The following is a 17,739-nucleotide window of genomic DNA, read 5'->3' as shown; positions in this document are numbered from 1 at the left end:
TGTTCATTATTAAACATTCGCACATAAATAAGTGACGTCATGTTCAGTACTTACTTTTGACAGTTCACTCTTGGCCGCTCCCTTCTGCCGTATTTTGCGGCAAAATTATCCACACCCACCGCCGCGCTATGAATTGTGGGATATATGGGACCACGAAGCGTGCACCGGACCACGCTTGATATTTGGGGAAATCGACGACGCATTAGGAGTATGCATTTGAAGTACACTTCGAATTGGGACAGCCGTCGTCGCGTGGCGGTGACGTAATCGCACTTAAAATGCGTACTTCAAGCGTGCAGACCCTGAAATGGGACACAGCGTGAGGCTACATTTGCAGGAGATATTTCATGATGTCCATCTGCGTCTCTCTGAGTTTTGTGAAGCAGTGACTGTCGGAAATGTCTTAATGCAGTCAAAGGAAGAAGCTCATACTCGAGTAACTGAAAGCGTGACAATGTTATTTATACAGCACCAACTCACAACAGCAGTCACCTCAACAACATTTTTTGGCTGTTTTGGCCGTGCCCACCCTGACAAAGATGAATGACATATTTGGTTGCTGTAAAACCACAAACTCTGTGGCAGGGTTGGTCCTCCCTGGGAGCAGGGAGTGGGGGAGTTATCTTTTTTTGTGTTGTGCTCTGGTTTCCCCGAGGCCGAGGCACAATAACAGCAACAGCAGATATAAATTAGTGACAAATGTAAATATGAAAACATCCTTTCAACCTGTCAGGACTGTTTGAGGTCAGACTTTAAAGCTTTGAATTTATCTTTTCTCCTTTATGATTTTTTAATAAAGTTTAACTCCTGACTTCGGTATCCAACAAACAGGAAGCAGCACACAGTGTTCAACTCCGGATTCAGCTTTATTGATGACATCCAGCAGGTGTCAGTGTCACACCAAACTGCCTGACATTTGTTTGTTGCATCACTTTGATATTCATATACAGTAAATTTCACACATACAGTATTTTAGGTTTGTCACGTTAACAGCTGTTGATGGGAACACGTGAGAAAAATTATAATAAATGCTTTACTGGAACAACAACCAACAACCATCACTACATCACAGCCATTCTTTCAAGAGATTAACTGATCCTCAAGAATATTTTTAAAAAGAAAATGATTCTAGTGTTATGTAGCTCACTGATACCCAAAGTCCCCCTAATTAACAGAAGCTATAATAATGGAAGATAATTATTAATTATTAAGTGTGAAGCATCAGAGTAAACTTAAGATTTCTCTTATTTTGTCAATAACAGTTGAATGAGATTATACTGATATACTCTACACAAGCCTTTAATAGTGATTTCATGTCATATACATCATGTAGCTGTGATGTTTTTGAAAAAAGGAAAAAAGTTCACAAGCAATCAAGAAGTACTGTATTTTTCAGATTATAAGGCGCATTACGCGAAACAAAACAGTCAGATAAGTCAAACTTTACTCAGCTTTTAAATAAAACTTTACTTTTATATTCTTCTTGCTTCCTCCACTTCAAGTTAAAGTTCAAATTTTATTCGCCACATGCAGTGGCAGGTTGCCCTGCAGTGGAATGAACCCACCCCCGACCTTACACACACAACACAGACATCACATGGGGATACAAGTCAGAGAACGGTTGCATTACAGAAAAAAACACTGAAATGTACACTACAATGGGAAAGTACAAGAGGAAAAAAAGAGACCTCTGCTCATGCTGGGCTATAGAGGACAGCATGAGAACAGGAAACAAAAAAACTCCTCTGCACAGAAAGCACATAAATGTCCACAGCACCACATTATAGAGCACGTGACCAGCAACAGGGTTGGGTAGGGGGTGAGGAGTAATCCCAGGCAACACAGCAGCCGTCCTGCCACCGCGCCGACTCTCCAGTCTCTCTAACCCCTCCGTAACATTGATTCATTAATGTTGAATTCTCTGGCAGCTGCTCTATTCCCATGTTGTTGCAGTATATTAATGACTAACCTCGTGTTGTGGATGAATTATCTCAGGTGTTCTCCTGACTGAAGTTACAGCATCCGTTTACAGCATCCTGCCATGCGATTGCATTTGTCTCGAACCATCGGGAACCCTCACGTTAACTTTTATCGAGTGGGAGAAACTTAGCGTTCATCCTCCAACTTTACTGTGTTCGTCTTGTAATCGGAAGGTTGCCGGTTCGAGCCCCGGCTCGGACAGTCTCGGTCGTTGTGTCCTTGGGCAAGACACTTCACCTACCGCCTACTGGTGATGGCCAGAAGGGCCGATGGTGCGATACGGCAGCCTCGCTTCTGTCAGTCTGCCCCAGGGCAGCTGTGGCTACAACTGTAGCTGCCTCCACCAATGGGTGGATGACTGGGTGTGTAAAGCGCTTTGGGGTCCCTAGGGGGACTAGTAAAAGCGCTATACAAATACAGGCCATTTACCATTTATGTCATGCTAACATAGCTGTGTTGCTAGCAATCACGTAGCACATCATTATATAGCAGCTAGCCCAACTTCAGTAACCCTGCAAACGTCACTGCTGTTTAGTATTTTTGTCTTCATTTATGTTGGAAGTGGTAGCAGAGCTGTACATTTGATTTTTTCAGAAATCTCTCAGTCAGAACATGCTATATCATGTTTAGATGGAAACTAGCGAGCTAACTTCCTGCTAACTTCTAACTCCGTTAAATTTAATAACTTCTGTTTTCATGGATGCCTGGATGTTAAACTTCATTGTTACACCTGGTAAAGCAGCAACGCTGATCATTTTATTAAAGATGAAAGAATTTAGACAGTTTTTAACTCTCAGTAATGCTGCAGTGTTTGTGTGACTTTGGGACCTGAAGACCGAGACTTCTGACTACTGTAGCCATAATGCTCCATCAGCGGTGCGGCTTCGTAGCTACCAAAGTTGTACTAAAACATGTTTTGACAGATTTTTGAGCGCCGTGTAGCACATAAAACCGTTTCAAGGTCAGTAAGCACAACCAGAACTCATGCATAAGGCGCACTGTCGATTTTTGAGAAGATGAAAGGCTTTTAAGTGTGCCTTATAGGTAAGAATATGGTAAGAATAATGCCTGTGAAGGTTCTCAGTCATCCAGGTCATTGTAGTCTAAGCAGCTTGGAGCGAAATGCGCCTGGACTAAGTTTTATTGAAGACATTTCATCCGAGAAGCTTCTTCAGTTCTAAGAGCAACTGGTGGAAAGTCCCAAATTGACCTCAGTCAATCACATGATAGAGTGGGGCTAGGTTTCACAATGGGTTCACCCAAAACCTTGGCTCATTGTGACCCCCACTTGTTTTCACACCTCGGCTCATGTGATTAGATAGAGGATGAATAGATCCTCTTGGGGGGACACTCCCACAGGACTTAAAATCTAGGACTCTACAGCAGTCGCGCTTAGAAGCTTTTCAGATGAAACGTCTTCAAGGAAACTTAAAGAAGTCCAGACGTTTTTCTTTCCAAGCTCTTTCCAAGGTTGGCAGACGTTGTTTCATGCTTTTTGGTCTTGTCCCTCATCCACAGGCGCTTGGTCTAATATATTTCACTGGTATTCCAGCGCATATATGAAGCCCTACAGCCTGCTCAGAGCTGCTCCCGGCTACAGTGCAGCAGCCGTCGTTAGGTCTGATTGGTGCCCAGAGACTAATCCTGGAGTCCCCACTCCTCCTTCCTTTCAGCTGGCAGTAACAGACATGATGTCCATAATACACATGGAAGAGATCAGCAAAGACTGTAAAGACTCTTTTGAATGTCGGGAACACTTTGTGGAGGCCGGACTGGGCTAAACTGGGCCCAGATCTGTAAACTCTATTCCAGCTTTTGGTGTTGTGTCTTGTGCTGTTTTGCGATGTGCATGTTTGTCTGAATTAACTGTTTTTTCTGCAACACATCTGAGCCTGCTTGTTTTTGGGTTTGTTTGTGCTTTATATTTTGAAAATCCAAAATAAAATTATTTAAAAAAGAAAAGAAAAAAAGGAGAATCCAGAGCCACAACCTGCTCGTCCTTTAGTTTTGGTAGATTTAGATAGTTGAGAAATTCATTATCTGCATCGATGGATGAATCTGTGACATGAAGCTTCGTTAAAGTCGTCAAAGACTTCTTTGTTGTGGCTCATGAGTTATGCTTTCAGTTCAACCCTTTATAGAATAAATATTTTTTCTTTGTTTAGTTTTAACTGGTTAGCAACAATTTTTTCTTTTCACTAGAAAAAGTTTTATTAACTCTTTAATTTAGTTCAAGTTTTCTCAGGTTGTTAGTTGTATGTTCTTGTGGTGAATAAATGACTTCACTTCGTGCAGGCATCAGTTTAAAATCCTTGAGTGCAGTTTCACGCTCTGAAGCTGCTGCTGGGTGGAGTCTGTTTAACTCACACTGCTGCTGCAGTTTTAGTTAAATAAATGTTAGATCATAAATAATTCATCTGTTGTTGATCTCAGGCTGTATTTGCATAATTTAACAACCAGACGATTTTTATCGGGTCCTAAAATATATCAAAGCTTAGACGTGTCAGAGCATCGTCTTTGAACGTACATAAAGTGAAATCAACTCTTCAGTCTGTGCTGACACAAAGCAGTAAAAAGACCTCTGAGCAGGTCTCTTCCTCTGCTGCCCCCTGGTGTTCAAACTGTCCATGTTTTTACTTGATTCGACTGACAGGAAACATCCTGCGAGAATACTCAGCTGTGAAACTCTCAGTCATCTTTAAATAACAAAAGTAAAAACAGGACAACATGTTAGATACACAGAAGAGTAGAAGTGAAGCCGTACTGCATATATTCACCACAACGCTTTAATTTGACTTTATTTCCAACCACATTTATTAAATATTTATATCGTTACAGGTTTAAATGTGTACCTGTATATGTGCACATGCACCTCTACACAGTGTGTTTTTCCTCCATTCTTTAAAAGTAAACATTTAAATGTTTGAACCTCAAAGAAAATGAAACATATTAATAAGTTTAAGTCAGACATCGATATTTATCTGATGTTCGAGAACTGATGAAGAGCTGAAAGGAAACTTTGGTAAACAGGAGGTGGGACAGAAACCAGGAAAACAAAGAGTAAGAAATAAATTAATAAATATCATCAGAATAATAATGATTAGTGGTGCATCTGTTGATGAACACATGAAGGTAAGTTTCATGTGTTTGTTTCAGGTTTAAAGTTTTTCCATAAATTTAATTTTCTTTGATCTCTTCTGGTTTTTCTTTTTTATAACTTTTCATATTTTTCACACTTTTTTACACTTGTAAATGTTTTCTTTTCTTTTTGTTTATTATCATGTACAATTAATTTTTCTCCAACATCTGTGATTCTTGTTTTTGACAGAAATGTTTTCCTTGTACATTTTCATGTTGTAACTTCCTGGAAATGCTTCGACCCTCCGGCGCACAGAGCTCCTCCGTCGGGACGTTTGATGATCAGACGTTTAACGTGACGTCCGACAGAGTGAAGAGTCTCGATTATCCGAACAGTTTTTTCCTTCGTTTCCTTGGAGAAAGGCGGAGCCCTCGCTCAGCTGTAGCTGTATCCGGGCAGAGGAAGCATCTGACCCTCTTTGGCCTCGAAGAAGGTGTAGGACAGCGTGATGGTGTCCACTCGCGCCATCCGCGGGTCGTTGTCGAACTCGGGGTCGATGTAGAAGAAGACGGGCATGTCCACCTCCTCGTGAGGGTTCAGGCGCTGCTCCTCGAAGCAGAAACACTGCAGACACACAGCAGAGATTACGTGTCACACGTGTGATAGCGACCAGCTCGGATCACCCGCCAACGCCACGGCTTTACGTGCCGACTCGGAGCGTCTCCGTGTAGGGCTCGCTCCCACAGTCCAAACACATCCATGCAGGTGTGAGAGTGTGTGTGTTAGTCCTGCGACACACAGGCCACCTGTCCAGGTGTGCCCCGCCTCTCAACCTCCTGCTCACTTGTCCAGTGTGGCGAGTGTTGTGCCATTGATTGATCATGTGACTGATTATTGATTACCTGGATCTTGTTGAAGTACTGTCCGGCGTCAAAGGGCACCACGTTGTAGGTGGAGATGCCGATGATCGGTTTGTCTGTGGGGTTCTTGGCTCTGTAGAACGCCAGCGCCGTCTCCCCGGGAACCACCTGAGGACAGAGCGTGTGCGTGAGGAAGAGGAGGAGGAGGAAGTGATGAAGGATGGAGCGCGAAGTCTTACGAAGATCTCCGTCTGCTGCGGCCTGAAGTTCCACTGCATGCTGGCGTGCGTGTCGGCGTTGAACGTCACCTTGATGACGCGCTCCTTCACCGGCGTCATCGTCGCCACCTGCTCCACGTCGTGTCCGGCCACCGCCGTGCCGCCGAGCCCTGTTGCCTGGCGACAGAAGCTGAGCGTTCAAATGAGCTCTCAGCAGCTGTGTGTGTGTGTGCGCGTGCGTGTGTGCGCGCTCACCTGGCAGTAGAGTCGATACAGCGGCACTGCGGCGTATGCCAGGCCGATCATTCCCACGCCGGCTGCGGCGATGTAGGTCAGCGCAGTCTTGTTCCTGTTCCTCCACTCCTCCTCCTGACTCTGGGTCTTCCTGCTCCGCCCCCGACTGTGGAGGCGCTGAGGACGCCACCGCCACAGGAAGTTCTTAGCCTGAGAGCACAGCCCCCTCGGAGCGCCACAGCGAAGCGTCCGGACGCATCGCGTTAATACCACCGAGGCCTGAGGAAGGCAGAGGGGCGGCCGCAGCAGCAGAGGCAGCAACATGGCTGCAGTCAGTCACACCTGAGACTCACCTGCACGACAATCAGAGTGTTAGTGTGGAATAAACAGGAAGACGTTCTCCACATGTTTAACTCGTCAGGTGAAAACAACAATGAACCAAACTCCATTCAAAAACTACACGATTTTACACCACCATGCCAAACTGCACCGACTATTCAGAGTTCACAGAATAATTTGAATGTTGGTGACTTTATGTTGACACATCACAGTCTGTAAACTGAGCTTTTATTTTATATTCACCTGCACTCTGCTTCAGAAATGTGCACATTTAGAAACTTTGCCCGGTAACAAAAGTTCTTAATGTGCTAAAAGTTTATCAAACAGCTTTTCCACATTTTTAAAAGTCACCCTTTAATTCCGCACATTACACACTGTGTTAGTGTGGAAGCAGTGCACTGACCCCCAAACTACATTTACAAAAGGTTCACTTTTAAGAAACTTGTCTTACAAACAAATGTAAAACTAAACACATATTTAATAAATACACATCCTGCGAGAGAAAAAGTCACTCTTCAATTCGGCCAATGTGACACTTGACAAGCATCAACTCCTTAAACGTAACCGAGTCGAAAGTATCGATGACCTTCTCTTCCAGCCGATCATCGCAACAGGAAACAGATTTTTTCTGCTTTTATTCAGCCTTTCAAAAGCATCCTTCGCCGAATATTTCCACGGACACTGATAATCATGAAAACGTGTCTCTGATCTTTTGCTGTGTGAGTCCGCGTCGTAAAACAGAGCCCAGTCTGAATGTAATGACTTTTAGTTAGAGGTTTGACGCTGATTTAACCACAAAGAGCAGAAACGTTATCGGGGATCATCAGCTTCACAGATCTGCACTCAATAAATCTGATTTTAAATAAAGCGATCTGACAGCAAACACACAAACACACCTGACACACACACCTACCTGCAGCGGCTGACTGCACACGTCACGCGGCTCACTCACCTGTTGTTAAACTCTAACTGTGGACTAACTACAGACGATCAGTGGGAGCTTCATGGTTTAGTTACCTGTGGAGTTTCTTCGGCATTCACCTCTGCTCAGTTACCAAACATGATTCCGGAAACACTTCGGTGTAACACACAATGTGGTCCGCTCCGCCCCATAGCAACAAGCGAAGCGTTCCGCCGGCAGAGTTCCGCAGGGTAACGGATCACGTGACTGAATTTATCCGCTGAGAAATGTTGTTTAACACAAACTTCACTGTAAAAATACCCGAATAACAGGAGTCGTTTGTAGTTAATTGGTTTTCATTAAAAGCACCTAAAATATATATAAGTTAATAAATAAATAAATATTTTTAAAGAACAAAAGAGAAAATTAGACAGAAATAAACTAGATTTTTTATTTAAAATGTGATTTTAAGGAAAACAGCCAAAATATGCAAATTAGGAACATCTTCAGCGTGGCCTCCAACAATCTCTAAACTATCTCTTTCACTCTTGCTGCGCTCCTTCTGTCTGAAATCACCCCTGATATTTAAAGCCTGACAGACCTGCACTAGCGCTGCACTTCCATTTCCCAGCACGACAGTCCAGAGACCACACTGAGGCCTCAGTATAATATTTCCCTTCCTGTTGATCGACTCTCTGGCTTAAATAACTTAAAGTGCCTGTTATTTAAGTTAAATAAATAACTTAATTTAATAATTTAATATTTAACTTAATTTAACCTAACTTAAAGTTAAATTTAAGTTAAATCCTGTTAAATCCTCTCTTAGTTATGCTGCAATAGACGTAGGCTGCTGGAGGATTCCCATGATGCACTGGGTGTTTCTTCTTCACTCACTATGTGTTAACAGACCTCTCTGCACTGAATCATATCTGTTATTAACCTCTGTCTCTCTTCCACAGCATGTCTTTATCCTGTCTTCCTTCTCTCTCCCCAACCAATCACAGCAGATGGCCCCGCCCCTCCCTGAGCCTGGTTCTGCTGGAGGTTTCTTCCTGTTAAAAGGGAGTTTTTCCTTCCCACTGTTGCCAAAGCACTATGAATGTTGAGTTGTTCTCTGTATGCATTTTTTTAGGGTCGACCTTACAATATGAAGCGACTGTTGTTGTGATTTGAGCTGTATAAATAAAATTTAATTGAATTTAATATTATAAAAAAATTGTAAAAGTTTTTTATTAGTGTGTGCTCAAATGGCACAGTCGGACCTGTCCAGGGTGTACCCGCCTCTCGCCCAGTTTCATCTGGCACACCTGAATTTGATCAGCAGTCATGAAAATGGATTGTTTTAGTTTGAACACTATGATAACAGCTTTGAGCTGATTATGATTTGTTCTGATGACACCACTCCTGAAAATAAACTCTCCTAGCAGCAAATATCACAACTACAACAGGTATAGGTTTTGTGCAGTTGGCAGTAAACTTAATGTCATACAAATTAATTTTTGTATGACTCATTTAAATATCCTCCTGAAAGTGAAACTCCTACAAACACACAGGCTGTAACGCCAGCTACAAAAATACCTCTGCTCACAATTTTCACTCACAAACTGACTCTGAGCCTCTTTGTTAGGTTTTTGTTTGGTTTGACCTCCATAAAACACCGGCACGTTGGAACATGTGTCCTAACCCGTTTAAGTAAGATCAGCGTTTTCTAGTCTTCTAGTCGTCCTTATCATATCTCCTACCAACTTTTCCTTGACCTCAGTGTTTTCATCGAGGTCAAGGAAAGCAGGTTAGGAATATGAGATAGGAGGTACTTGTGGACACCCAGAGGTTTATTCCAAAGTCCTGAACAGTGCCACATAGACCCTTTAAACAGCAGCTCCATGTTTCTACAGTGGATCTGTGGCTGTATGAGACCATTTCTATTGAGCCAATGTGACTGTGATGAACAGAGCAATCAGCTGCACTAACCACTGCTGCTCAGAGAAACCTGATGGACTCGGCTGAATCTTCTTTCAGAGACAAAGAGGACGCAGCTGCAGCTCTGCTCCCTCACACGTTTACTTTCACTGATGGAAAATGAACTAAATTGAAAACATGTACAGGCTCCACCTCTGCCTGTACATGTTTGCATTTCCTGCTTCTCCCATCAGGATCAGCTGGTTTGTAGCCGCTAACTGGTGTAGCAGGGGGCAGGAGTGGATCCTGAATTTACACATTAATGATCAGGAGAAACTCAGCTGTTTTCTCTGAGCTGAAATGATGCTTGAAGTTTAAGATGTTAGAAAGTCATTCTTGAAACCTCTGAGTTTTTCTCTCCTTTCAGCCTGCTGCAGGTTACACCAGGTTAAAAGCACATGTTCATCTACATTTCTGTGTTTTTATTATGTACAAAAATGTAAATATACTTTTATGTTCATATGTATTTGAATTTTCTAATTAGCGCTCTTAAATATATATAACAATAATATAAATTATTACAGTATATTATAATTATAATGCTATCATTAGTAGTAGTAGTAATCTGGAGGCCGATACACCGGCTAGCCTGGCTCTGGTCGCTGACGCTGTGAGGGGAAGTACGGTGGCCGGCAGGAAGAAACGCGCTGGTAGTGCGGGGAGCTGCAGCCATGGAGGGGGTCACCGTCGGCCAGGTGTTTGACGCGGAGTGTATCCTCAGTAAGCGGCCCAGGAAGGTAAGCTCAGCGCCGGTGGCCCGGGTGTGGTGTGGTTCCGCTCGGCCCGGCCCGCTGTGACTGTTCTGTCTCCGCAGGGAAAGTTCGAGTACCTGGTGAAGTGGAGAGGATGGTCCTCCAAGTAAGTAGCTCGCTAGCTGCTAACGGCTAACGGTCATAACAAAGCCGGGCCGCGGCTCGGTTCGCGCCGCCACCGGGGCTCCTACCGCGGCACACGGGGGGAGAAGCACGGCCGGTACCGACCCATCGGCGCCCGGCGTCGATCCACGGCCTGCCGGCGGACACGTCCGGCTCCAGGGCCGCAGCGGCTGAGGCTCGACCGGTCCTGCGCCACCGAGCAGCCTGATGTTGATTTGCTGACATGTTTTGTATTTGTGGATAACGCTGGCAGCTGTGCGTGGGCCTCCGTGATGGCTCCACACAGAAAACCCGCTCGTGTCCGTCCTGAATGTGAAATGTTTGTCGTGTTTTCAGGCACAACAGCTGGGAGCCCGAGGAGAACATTCTGGACCCCCGGCTGCTGGCAGCCTTTCACAAGAGGTCAGTTTGTCCCCAGACTGCAGGTAGACGCAGGTGTGCTCCACGAACACCTGCGTGGAAGCTCACCTGAAGTCAGGGCGCAGTCAGGGAGCTCCTCCCAGCCGCTCGTTCAGTTAAACACCTTAATCACCTTTTTAATCATTATTTAAATAAGCAGTTAAAAGTAACTTTGTTAAGAAAGGTTGTAGAGTAACAAAATGTATTTAATATTTCTTAATATTTATAAAAATATAAAGACGTCATATCAGAGTTTATAAATTATATATTTAATTTTACTGATAGTTATAATTACTGAAATAAAAAGTCCTGCTATTATTAGTATCAAAAAGATTTAAAAAATAATATAAAAATGTGTTTTGTCTCTAATATACATATGAATTAATTACATATTAAAATAAATGTAATTAATGAAATAATACATTTCATTATTAGTAAACTTTACTGTCACAGTAAGATCTATGTATAGATACATATTTGAAAAAGTTAATGATGGCATCAATAAATAATAAATTATTAAAAGACTAAAAATATGTATATTACATACTTTACATATTTATATAATGTAATTAATACACACAATTAATACAGGGCAGCACGGTGGCACGGTGGTTAGCACTGTTGCCGCACAGCAAGAAGGTCCTGAGTTCAATTCCACCATCAGGCCGTCTTTCTGTGTGGAGTTTGCATGTTCTCCCCGTGTTTGCGTGTTCTCTCCGGGTACTCCGGCTTCCTCCCACCGTCCAAAGACATGCAGCTTGTGGGGATAGGTTAATTGGATAATCCAAATTGCCATTAGGTGTGAATGTGCGAGTGAGTGCGAATGGTTGTCTGTCCCTGTGTGTTGGCCCTGCGACAGACTGGCGTCCTGTCCAGGGTGGACCCTCTCACCCTATGACAGCTGGGATAGGCTCCAGCACCCCTGAAAACGAGAAGTGGAAGCGAATGGATGGATGTTATTATATGTTATGTATTTTAAATATGTTACATATTATATGTTAATAAATTATTATTCTAGTATTCAAACAGAAATATATGTAAATAATATATAAAGAATGAATATGTATTAAACACTAATAGTAATAATAACAAATATTATAAAAGAATGATGTATATTGAATGTATTTAATAATAAAATTACAATTTAATAATTATATTATGTGGACATGTAATAAATATATATTCGATATGTAATTTCATATTGATGGGTGAGCAGGCGCCCAGGTCTGTGGCCCCTCCCTCTCTGACTGAATATAAATATACAAACATGTAACTATTTAATTTCATATTTCTGATTTTAATGACTGGAAACAAGCAGCAGAATCAAAGAACAAACTGACAGATGTTTGTCAAATGTGACGCGCGTCAGTTCACGAATCGTTTCACGCTTGTTTTTATAAAAGACGACGTGTTGAATGTTTGCACTTCCTGTCTGCGTGTTTAAATAAAGTTTGTCTCGATCTGTTCCAGAGAGCAGGAGCGCGAGCTTCTGTTTCAGAAGAAGGGAAAGAGGCCGAGAGGACGACCTCGAAAGATTCAGGTGAAACACGCCGACCCCGCCTCCTGATTCTGTCTCATGACCTCTGACCCCTCCTGCTCATCCCATTCTGTTTCTGTTCTGCAGCCGGCGCCCACCGTCACGAAGGACGACCGCTCCTCGTCCTCCTCTTCCTCTGGCCTGTCATCAACCGCCTCCTCGTCTTCCTCAGAGGATGAAGAGCACACAAAGAAGGTGAAGCCCGCCCCCCGCGTCCACCCCGTCCCTCAGAAGAGGCCTCAGATCCTGCTCGCCAAACCTGACACCCCCCGAAAGAAGAAGCGAGGGAGGAAGCCGCTGCACCCCGACCTGCGGGCTCTGAGGCAGGCAAAGAGCCGCCCTCCCCCGCCGCCTTCTCCACCCGGTCCACGCCACCACCAGCTGCCCAGAGACGAGCCGCGGGCCAGCGTGAAGAAGCCGCTGCAGCCGGCCAGCTTCACCTACACCGGCCTGAGCCGGAGCTCCAGAGAGGAGGCCGGCTCCGCCTCCCAGACCTCCTCCGCCTCCTTCTCCCAGGCCTCCAAACCCGGTGGGCTCGGCTGCATTTGGACCAATCGCTCGCTCTCAACCTCCTCCCTGTCCTCCAGCTCCACCTCCCAAAACAAAGCCACGCCCACCGCACAGAATAAGAACTCTCTGTCAGAGCTGAAGCGCAACGTCCCGGAGATCGGCAGAGGGGACGGCTTTAAGGTGACGCCTCTGAAGCAGGGCGGAGCCTCTGGGTCGCTGGGACTGCACAGCAGCTTTGGAGGAGGCGCAGTGGTGCAGCGCCCCCTGCTGGCTCAGAGGAGGCAGGATGGCAGCGGTGGTCAGAGCGGGGTGGTCCCACACAAGCATCTGAGCACGAGTTTGTCCAAACCGCCATCGTCAGCATCGCCGTCGCCCCGAGACAGAGCCAGCCAGGCGCTGAGCCTCCGCGCCCTTAACCTGCAGAGCGTCGGCAAACTGCCGCCCACGAGCGGCCTTCAAGGAAGCAACGCTAGCGGGGTGGCGGTAGCGAGAGCGAACCCACGGAGTAGTGGCAGTGGGATGGTCGTAAAAGGAGGAGCGAAAGACGCTCGCGCTGGAGGCGGAGCTCCAGAGCAGGGCGTGACGAAGGACAAACTGACGGGTGGTGGCGCTGCTCGAGGGAATAGTGGCGTGAGGCAGGACGGCCGTAAACACGCGCTTGGCTCTCAGAACAGGAACCTGAACGAGCTCAGCACCGGCGACTCCGACGAGACTAGCACCAGCGAGTCAGAGACGGAAGACGCTCTGTTTCCTAGCAACAGCAGACCCAGCCGCGGCAACAACGCCACCGACTCTGACACGGAGACGGACTGGAGGCCGGCGCGGAGCCTCCTGGAACACGTGTTCGTCACGGACGTCACAGCCAACTTCATCACGGTGACGGTGAAGGAGTCGCCAACCAGCGTGGGCTTCTTCAGCTCCCGGAACCACTGAGCCGGCGTCCGCTCGCCTCCCAAAACAGCTCAGGGTTCCTACACCTCTCTGGAAATCCAACACTCAGTCATTCCCGGCGCCTCCAGGCGACCCTTCGGTTCCAAGACACAAAACACGGTGGAGAGATCGAGCAGGAAGCTCCTCACAGTCGTAGGAACCCTGACGTTCAGACCCCGTTCACACCTGTGATCAGGCTGCAGTCCGCCGACCTTTAACCCACAAACAGGTCACCTTCACAGGGTCAGAGGTCAGGCGACTTTCATACCTTTTTAGACCTTCCTACCTTCCTGTTAGGACGGAAAATGTATTAAACAAAGTCGATATAACAAAATGTTCCCTTCCTCTGAGATATAATACACTACGGCTGCCAGGAGGGGGCGCTAATGCAGGGGCTCAGACTAAGCTCATAAATATTGAGTCGTCTGATCGACAAACACAGTTTTAAACTAAACTATGTGAAAATGTTTTTGTATCTAAAGATGAGAATTTGTCCTCCATCTTTAAAATGTATCACCCTTCCAGGACCTGAAGCTCAGTCAAGCTGCACTCTGACAGCCAAACCATCTGTTCTCTGATTGGATTGTTACATTTGTGATTCACACATTGACCAATCAGCTGAAAGGAAGAAAAATTGGGTCAAAATTTGTACTTGTAAGATGACAGAGTGAGGGAGCGAGAGGTTTACACTCCAGATCTGCAACCTTAACAAAAAATGTGTAACCTGTGTAAATATTTTTAGACACACAAATCTCATCTATAGATGCAAAAACACAACATTTCTTGGCGCGACGTGAAACCACACCCCTATGAGTTGGTTTGTTTCTCGTCCGAAAATACTTTTTGTTCAGTCGCCCAATAAAAGATGATGGAAACCGTCCGCTCAGTTTTTCTCACATCGCTGAAGCGTCTCGGGTCGCGTCACGGATGCGTTTTGGTGCTACGCCGCTTCCAGCACAGTCCGACTATTCTGGGTCCTTCAGGAGGCTTTGTGTGCTCGCCTCCTCTGCAGCTCTGATCGGTGTCTAAACGGGGTCTGGACGCACAGGTGGACGTAGACAGCGCCTCAGGTTCCCCCTCACAGCAGGACTGTTGGCCCGCCGCTGGCGGGATTAGCTCCAGTAGGATGTTTGTGTTTGTTGGACGTACTTCTTCCAGGGCAGCATGTTTAAAAGTTTCCTCCATCCGTCGTCTTTCAGTTCTCTCTGGACCAAAGCTCTTACGAATGTGTCTCGTTCTCAGTGTGGTATCGACAGTGTTTCTTGCACTACGTGCAGTATAAGCTCATGAGACATCCCATAATCACTTCTATATATGTACATATATATATTTAGCAGTTTTGTACCATTTGAAACCATCGCCGTGTCTTTTGGAGGTGAAATATGTGTTAATTTATATTTGTAAATATGTTTTTCATGTGATATGTAATGATCTATGCGGTGCTCATTTTGGCATCACGCACCTGCAGCCGGAAATAAACCAGAAGCACCTGAAACTGTCTGTGCGCTGCCGTGTTTCACCACCAGGTGGCAGCGCTGCGCAGAGAGCGAAGTGGATGCAGGTGCTCGCTGACGGGTTGATGACCAGGAAAAGTTTTAAATGAATGCAGTTAACAGGAAGTTTGCAGGTCATACGTAGGTCATGTGATGTCACACCAGTGACATCATCAGGTCACATGGACGGAGCGTCCAACTGACAAAGCACTGTTAATAAATCAGCTCCTGTAATAATGTGATGAACGCAGAATTGATTTTTCATGTGTTAAAAATGAATTAACCTGTAAATAAAATTACATATTAATAGACTGATTGTTTTAAAATATGTTTGAGATAAAAAAGCAAATATTTTAAACATTTAAAATGAATAAATTATAATTAAAATAGTTTTCAAAACAATATTAAAAAGATTTAAATAAAACACATTGAATAAATATTAGAATTTAAAAAACCGCCTTAATTGTGATGTAATAATAATTATTAACAGGGAATGTGATGAATAATTTAAAAAGTCAATTACAAAGTAAAATACTGAAATTAAAAAAGTTAAAAAGGATTTTTGTAGAAATTTTATTTTAATAAGCATTAATAAATATAATAATTAATTTATTATTATATTTATAATAATAAATTAATAAACCATTCAAGAGATTTCAGAAACTATAAATAATGAAATCAAATCTGTTGTCAGGTTGATGCCACAGCAGCCATAAAGAAACGGTTTCTTCTTTAGTTTAACGGGAGTGAAGCACATGACCATCGTGGTTATCATCGTGGTTATCGCTCCATTAACAAACTGGACTGATTCACGTAACCGTGTTAGTGGCTGAATCTCTCACAGACGCGTCGGCTCAGACTGTAAAAATAGGAATTCAGTTTAGTGTTTCGCAGATTTTTTAAATATTTGTTTTGGTTTTATGACAATAAAGATGGTAAAATGTTAAATATAGACATAAATATAATATAGGTAGCAGGACCTCGTCAATGTTTCTTCATTTTTTCGGTTTTTTGTACTGAATTTGATAAAAAGGTGTTTTACAGGCGCAGCTCCTCCAACTGGAATCAGTCATAAACACGTCTTTACAAAACCTGAGATGATATTTAGAGATGAATTTTAAACGGCTTAAGGCCTTAATCGTGTTAATCGTGAGGGGGCGTGGTCAGATAGGCCACACCCTAATCGTGAAACTGACATTAGGGTAAAATGATGTACAGAGACAGACTTTATATCGGGCTGTGGACGAGTTCATTTTAACTCTGTGGGTCTGACTCACTGTGGAGCCTCCAGTGGACGTCAGGGGAACTGCAGCTTTGTTTCCTTCACGTTAAGCTTCCAGGTTTTCATGACAAACTCGGAGCTGCTGTTTGGGATTCACGCAGGAACAAAACACGACAGCGAGAGATTAATGCAGGCATCACACACTGATGTCTGCAGGTCGCTGTGTGTGTGTGTGTGCGTGCGTGCGTGCGTGCGTGCTGTAACAGCAGTCTGGCGAGGAAGGAGCGGCTAGCAGGTCCAGCGGGCATGTGGTGTGGAGGTTAGCCGGATAACTCGAAGCCAGTCAGTTAAATTAAACAACAGACCTTTATTTCTTATCAGCAACACAAGACCATACAAGACAGGTCTCCACGGCTCTACTCTGTCCGTACATACATGTGCGGGGTTCGGTAGTCGCCGGCGCCAGGCCGTTACAACAGTAAGGTGTTTCCTCGGAGAATTGAACATGAGCAGCATGAAATGGCTGCCGCTAACAACACCACACCCACTAGGAGACTCCCACAACTACTACAATAATAGGGCAACTCCCCCTAGTGGTGCTATAACCCAAAAGGGTTGTTACAGTGCGTGTGTGTGTGTGTGTGTGTGTGTGTGATTTATGGTCACGGCCGAGCAGAGAGGTGGAATTTTCCCAAAATATGTTTGAGTAAATACTGGCAGCAGCCCTCACAGCTCGCTGGTATGCATGAACAGTGTGAACAGTGTGGGGCAGTGTAACCCCCCCCTGTGTCTCATTCTGAGTCCTCAGGACTCAGAATGAGACACACCTTCACTCACAGGTGGAGAAGTTATGGTTGGTTCACTGATGGAGGAGCACAGGCAGCTACACGCTACTGCCCCCTTGTGGCTGCTGTGTGTGTTTCTTCCAATCCTGACGCTACAGTCGCATCCAAATAACTGAAAATGAAAAATATGAAGTTTTCATTAAATTTGTACCTGAGCGCGTTATTTATTCTAAACGTTGGACACATTGTGTTCAGTCAGAAATCAAATCAATCAATCAAAGTAATATTACATGAATAACATTAAGGGTTATGAGAAATGTTAGAAATAAAATAATAATAATTGTTGAATAAAAACCTGAAAAAGACTCTTCAGCAGCTCTGTGTCTGCAGACGGAGGCGTCTCCCTGCACGAATACAG

General features: G+C 44.5%; 2 protein-coding genes across 5 annotated transcripts; one reads left to right on the top strand and one right to left on the bottom strand.

Moving 5' to 3' along the window:
• Nucleotides 1–4,765: 4,765 nt before the first annotated feature.
• cox11 (cytochrome c oxidase assembly homolog 11 (yeast)) lies at nucleotides 4,766–10,037 on the bottom strand. 4 transcript variants are annotated; one of them, XM_085170745.1, is made up of 5 exons: nucleotides 7,624–10,037; nucleotides 6,393–6,724; nucleotides 6,159–6,314; nucleotides 5,962–6,087; nucleotides 4,766–5,683 (listed from the first exon to the last, which is right to left on the bottom strand). In XM_085170745.1, the coding sequence occupies exons 2-5, from the start codon at nucleotides 6,693–6,695 to the stop codon at nucleotides 5,495–5,497; spliced, it is 774 nt and encodes a 257-aa protein (XP_085026871.1). In that variant the 5' UTR covers nucleotides 6,696–6,724; nucleotides 7,624–10,037; the 3' UTR covers nucleotides 4,766–5,494. The 4 variants fall into 4 exon arrangements, with proteins under 4 accessions (XP_085026871.1, XP_085026873.1, XP_085026872.1 ...); XM_085170747.1 differs by having other exon boundaries at nucleotides 7,663–10,037; XM_085170746.1 differs by having other exon boundaries at nucleotides 7,728–10,037.
• Nucleotides 10,038–10,128: 91 nt separating this feature from the next.
• On the top strand, nucleotides 10,129–15,625 carry LOC146512019 (chromobox protein homolog 2-like). Its single transcript, XM_085170742.1, has 5 exons — nucleotides 10,129–10,307; nucleotides 10,385–10,428; nucleotides 10,782–10,847; nucleotides 12,315–12,384; nucleotides 12,469–15,625. Exons 1-5 carry the CDS (start codon nucleotides 10,242–10,244, stop codon nucleotides 13,822–13,824), a joined length of 1,602 nt encoding a protein of 533 aa, XP_085026868.1. The 5' UTR covers nucleotides 10,129–10,241; the 3' UTR covers nucleotides 13,825–15,625.
• Nucleotides 15,626–17,739: the final 2,114 nt, after the last annotated feature.

The sequence above is a fragment of the Neolamprologus multifasciatus genome, chromosome 8, assembly GCF_963576455.1.
Source record: "Neolamprologus multifasciatus chromosome 8, fNeoMul1.2, whole genome shotgun sequence".
NCBI classification, from domain to species: Eukaryota; Metazoa; Chordata; class Actinopteri; order Cichliformes; family Cichlidae; genus Neolamprologus; species Neolamprologus multifasciatus.
Note: the sequence above shows the minus strand (reverse complement) of the source record. Positions and strands in the feature narration are given on the sequence as shown.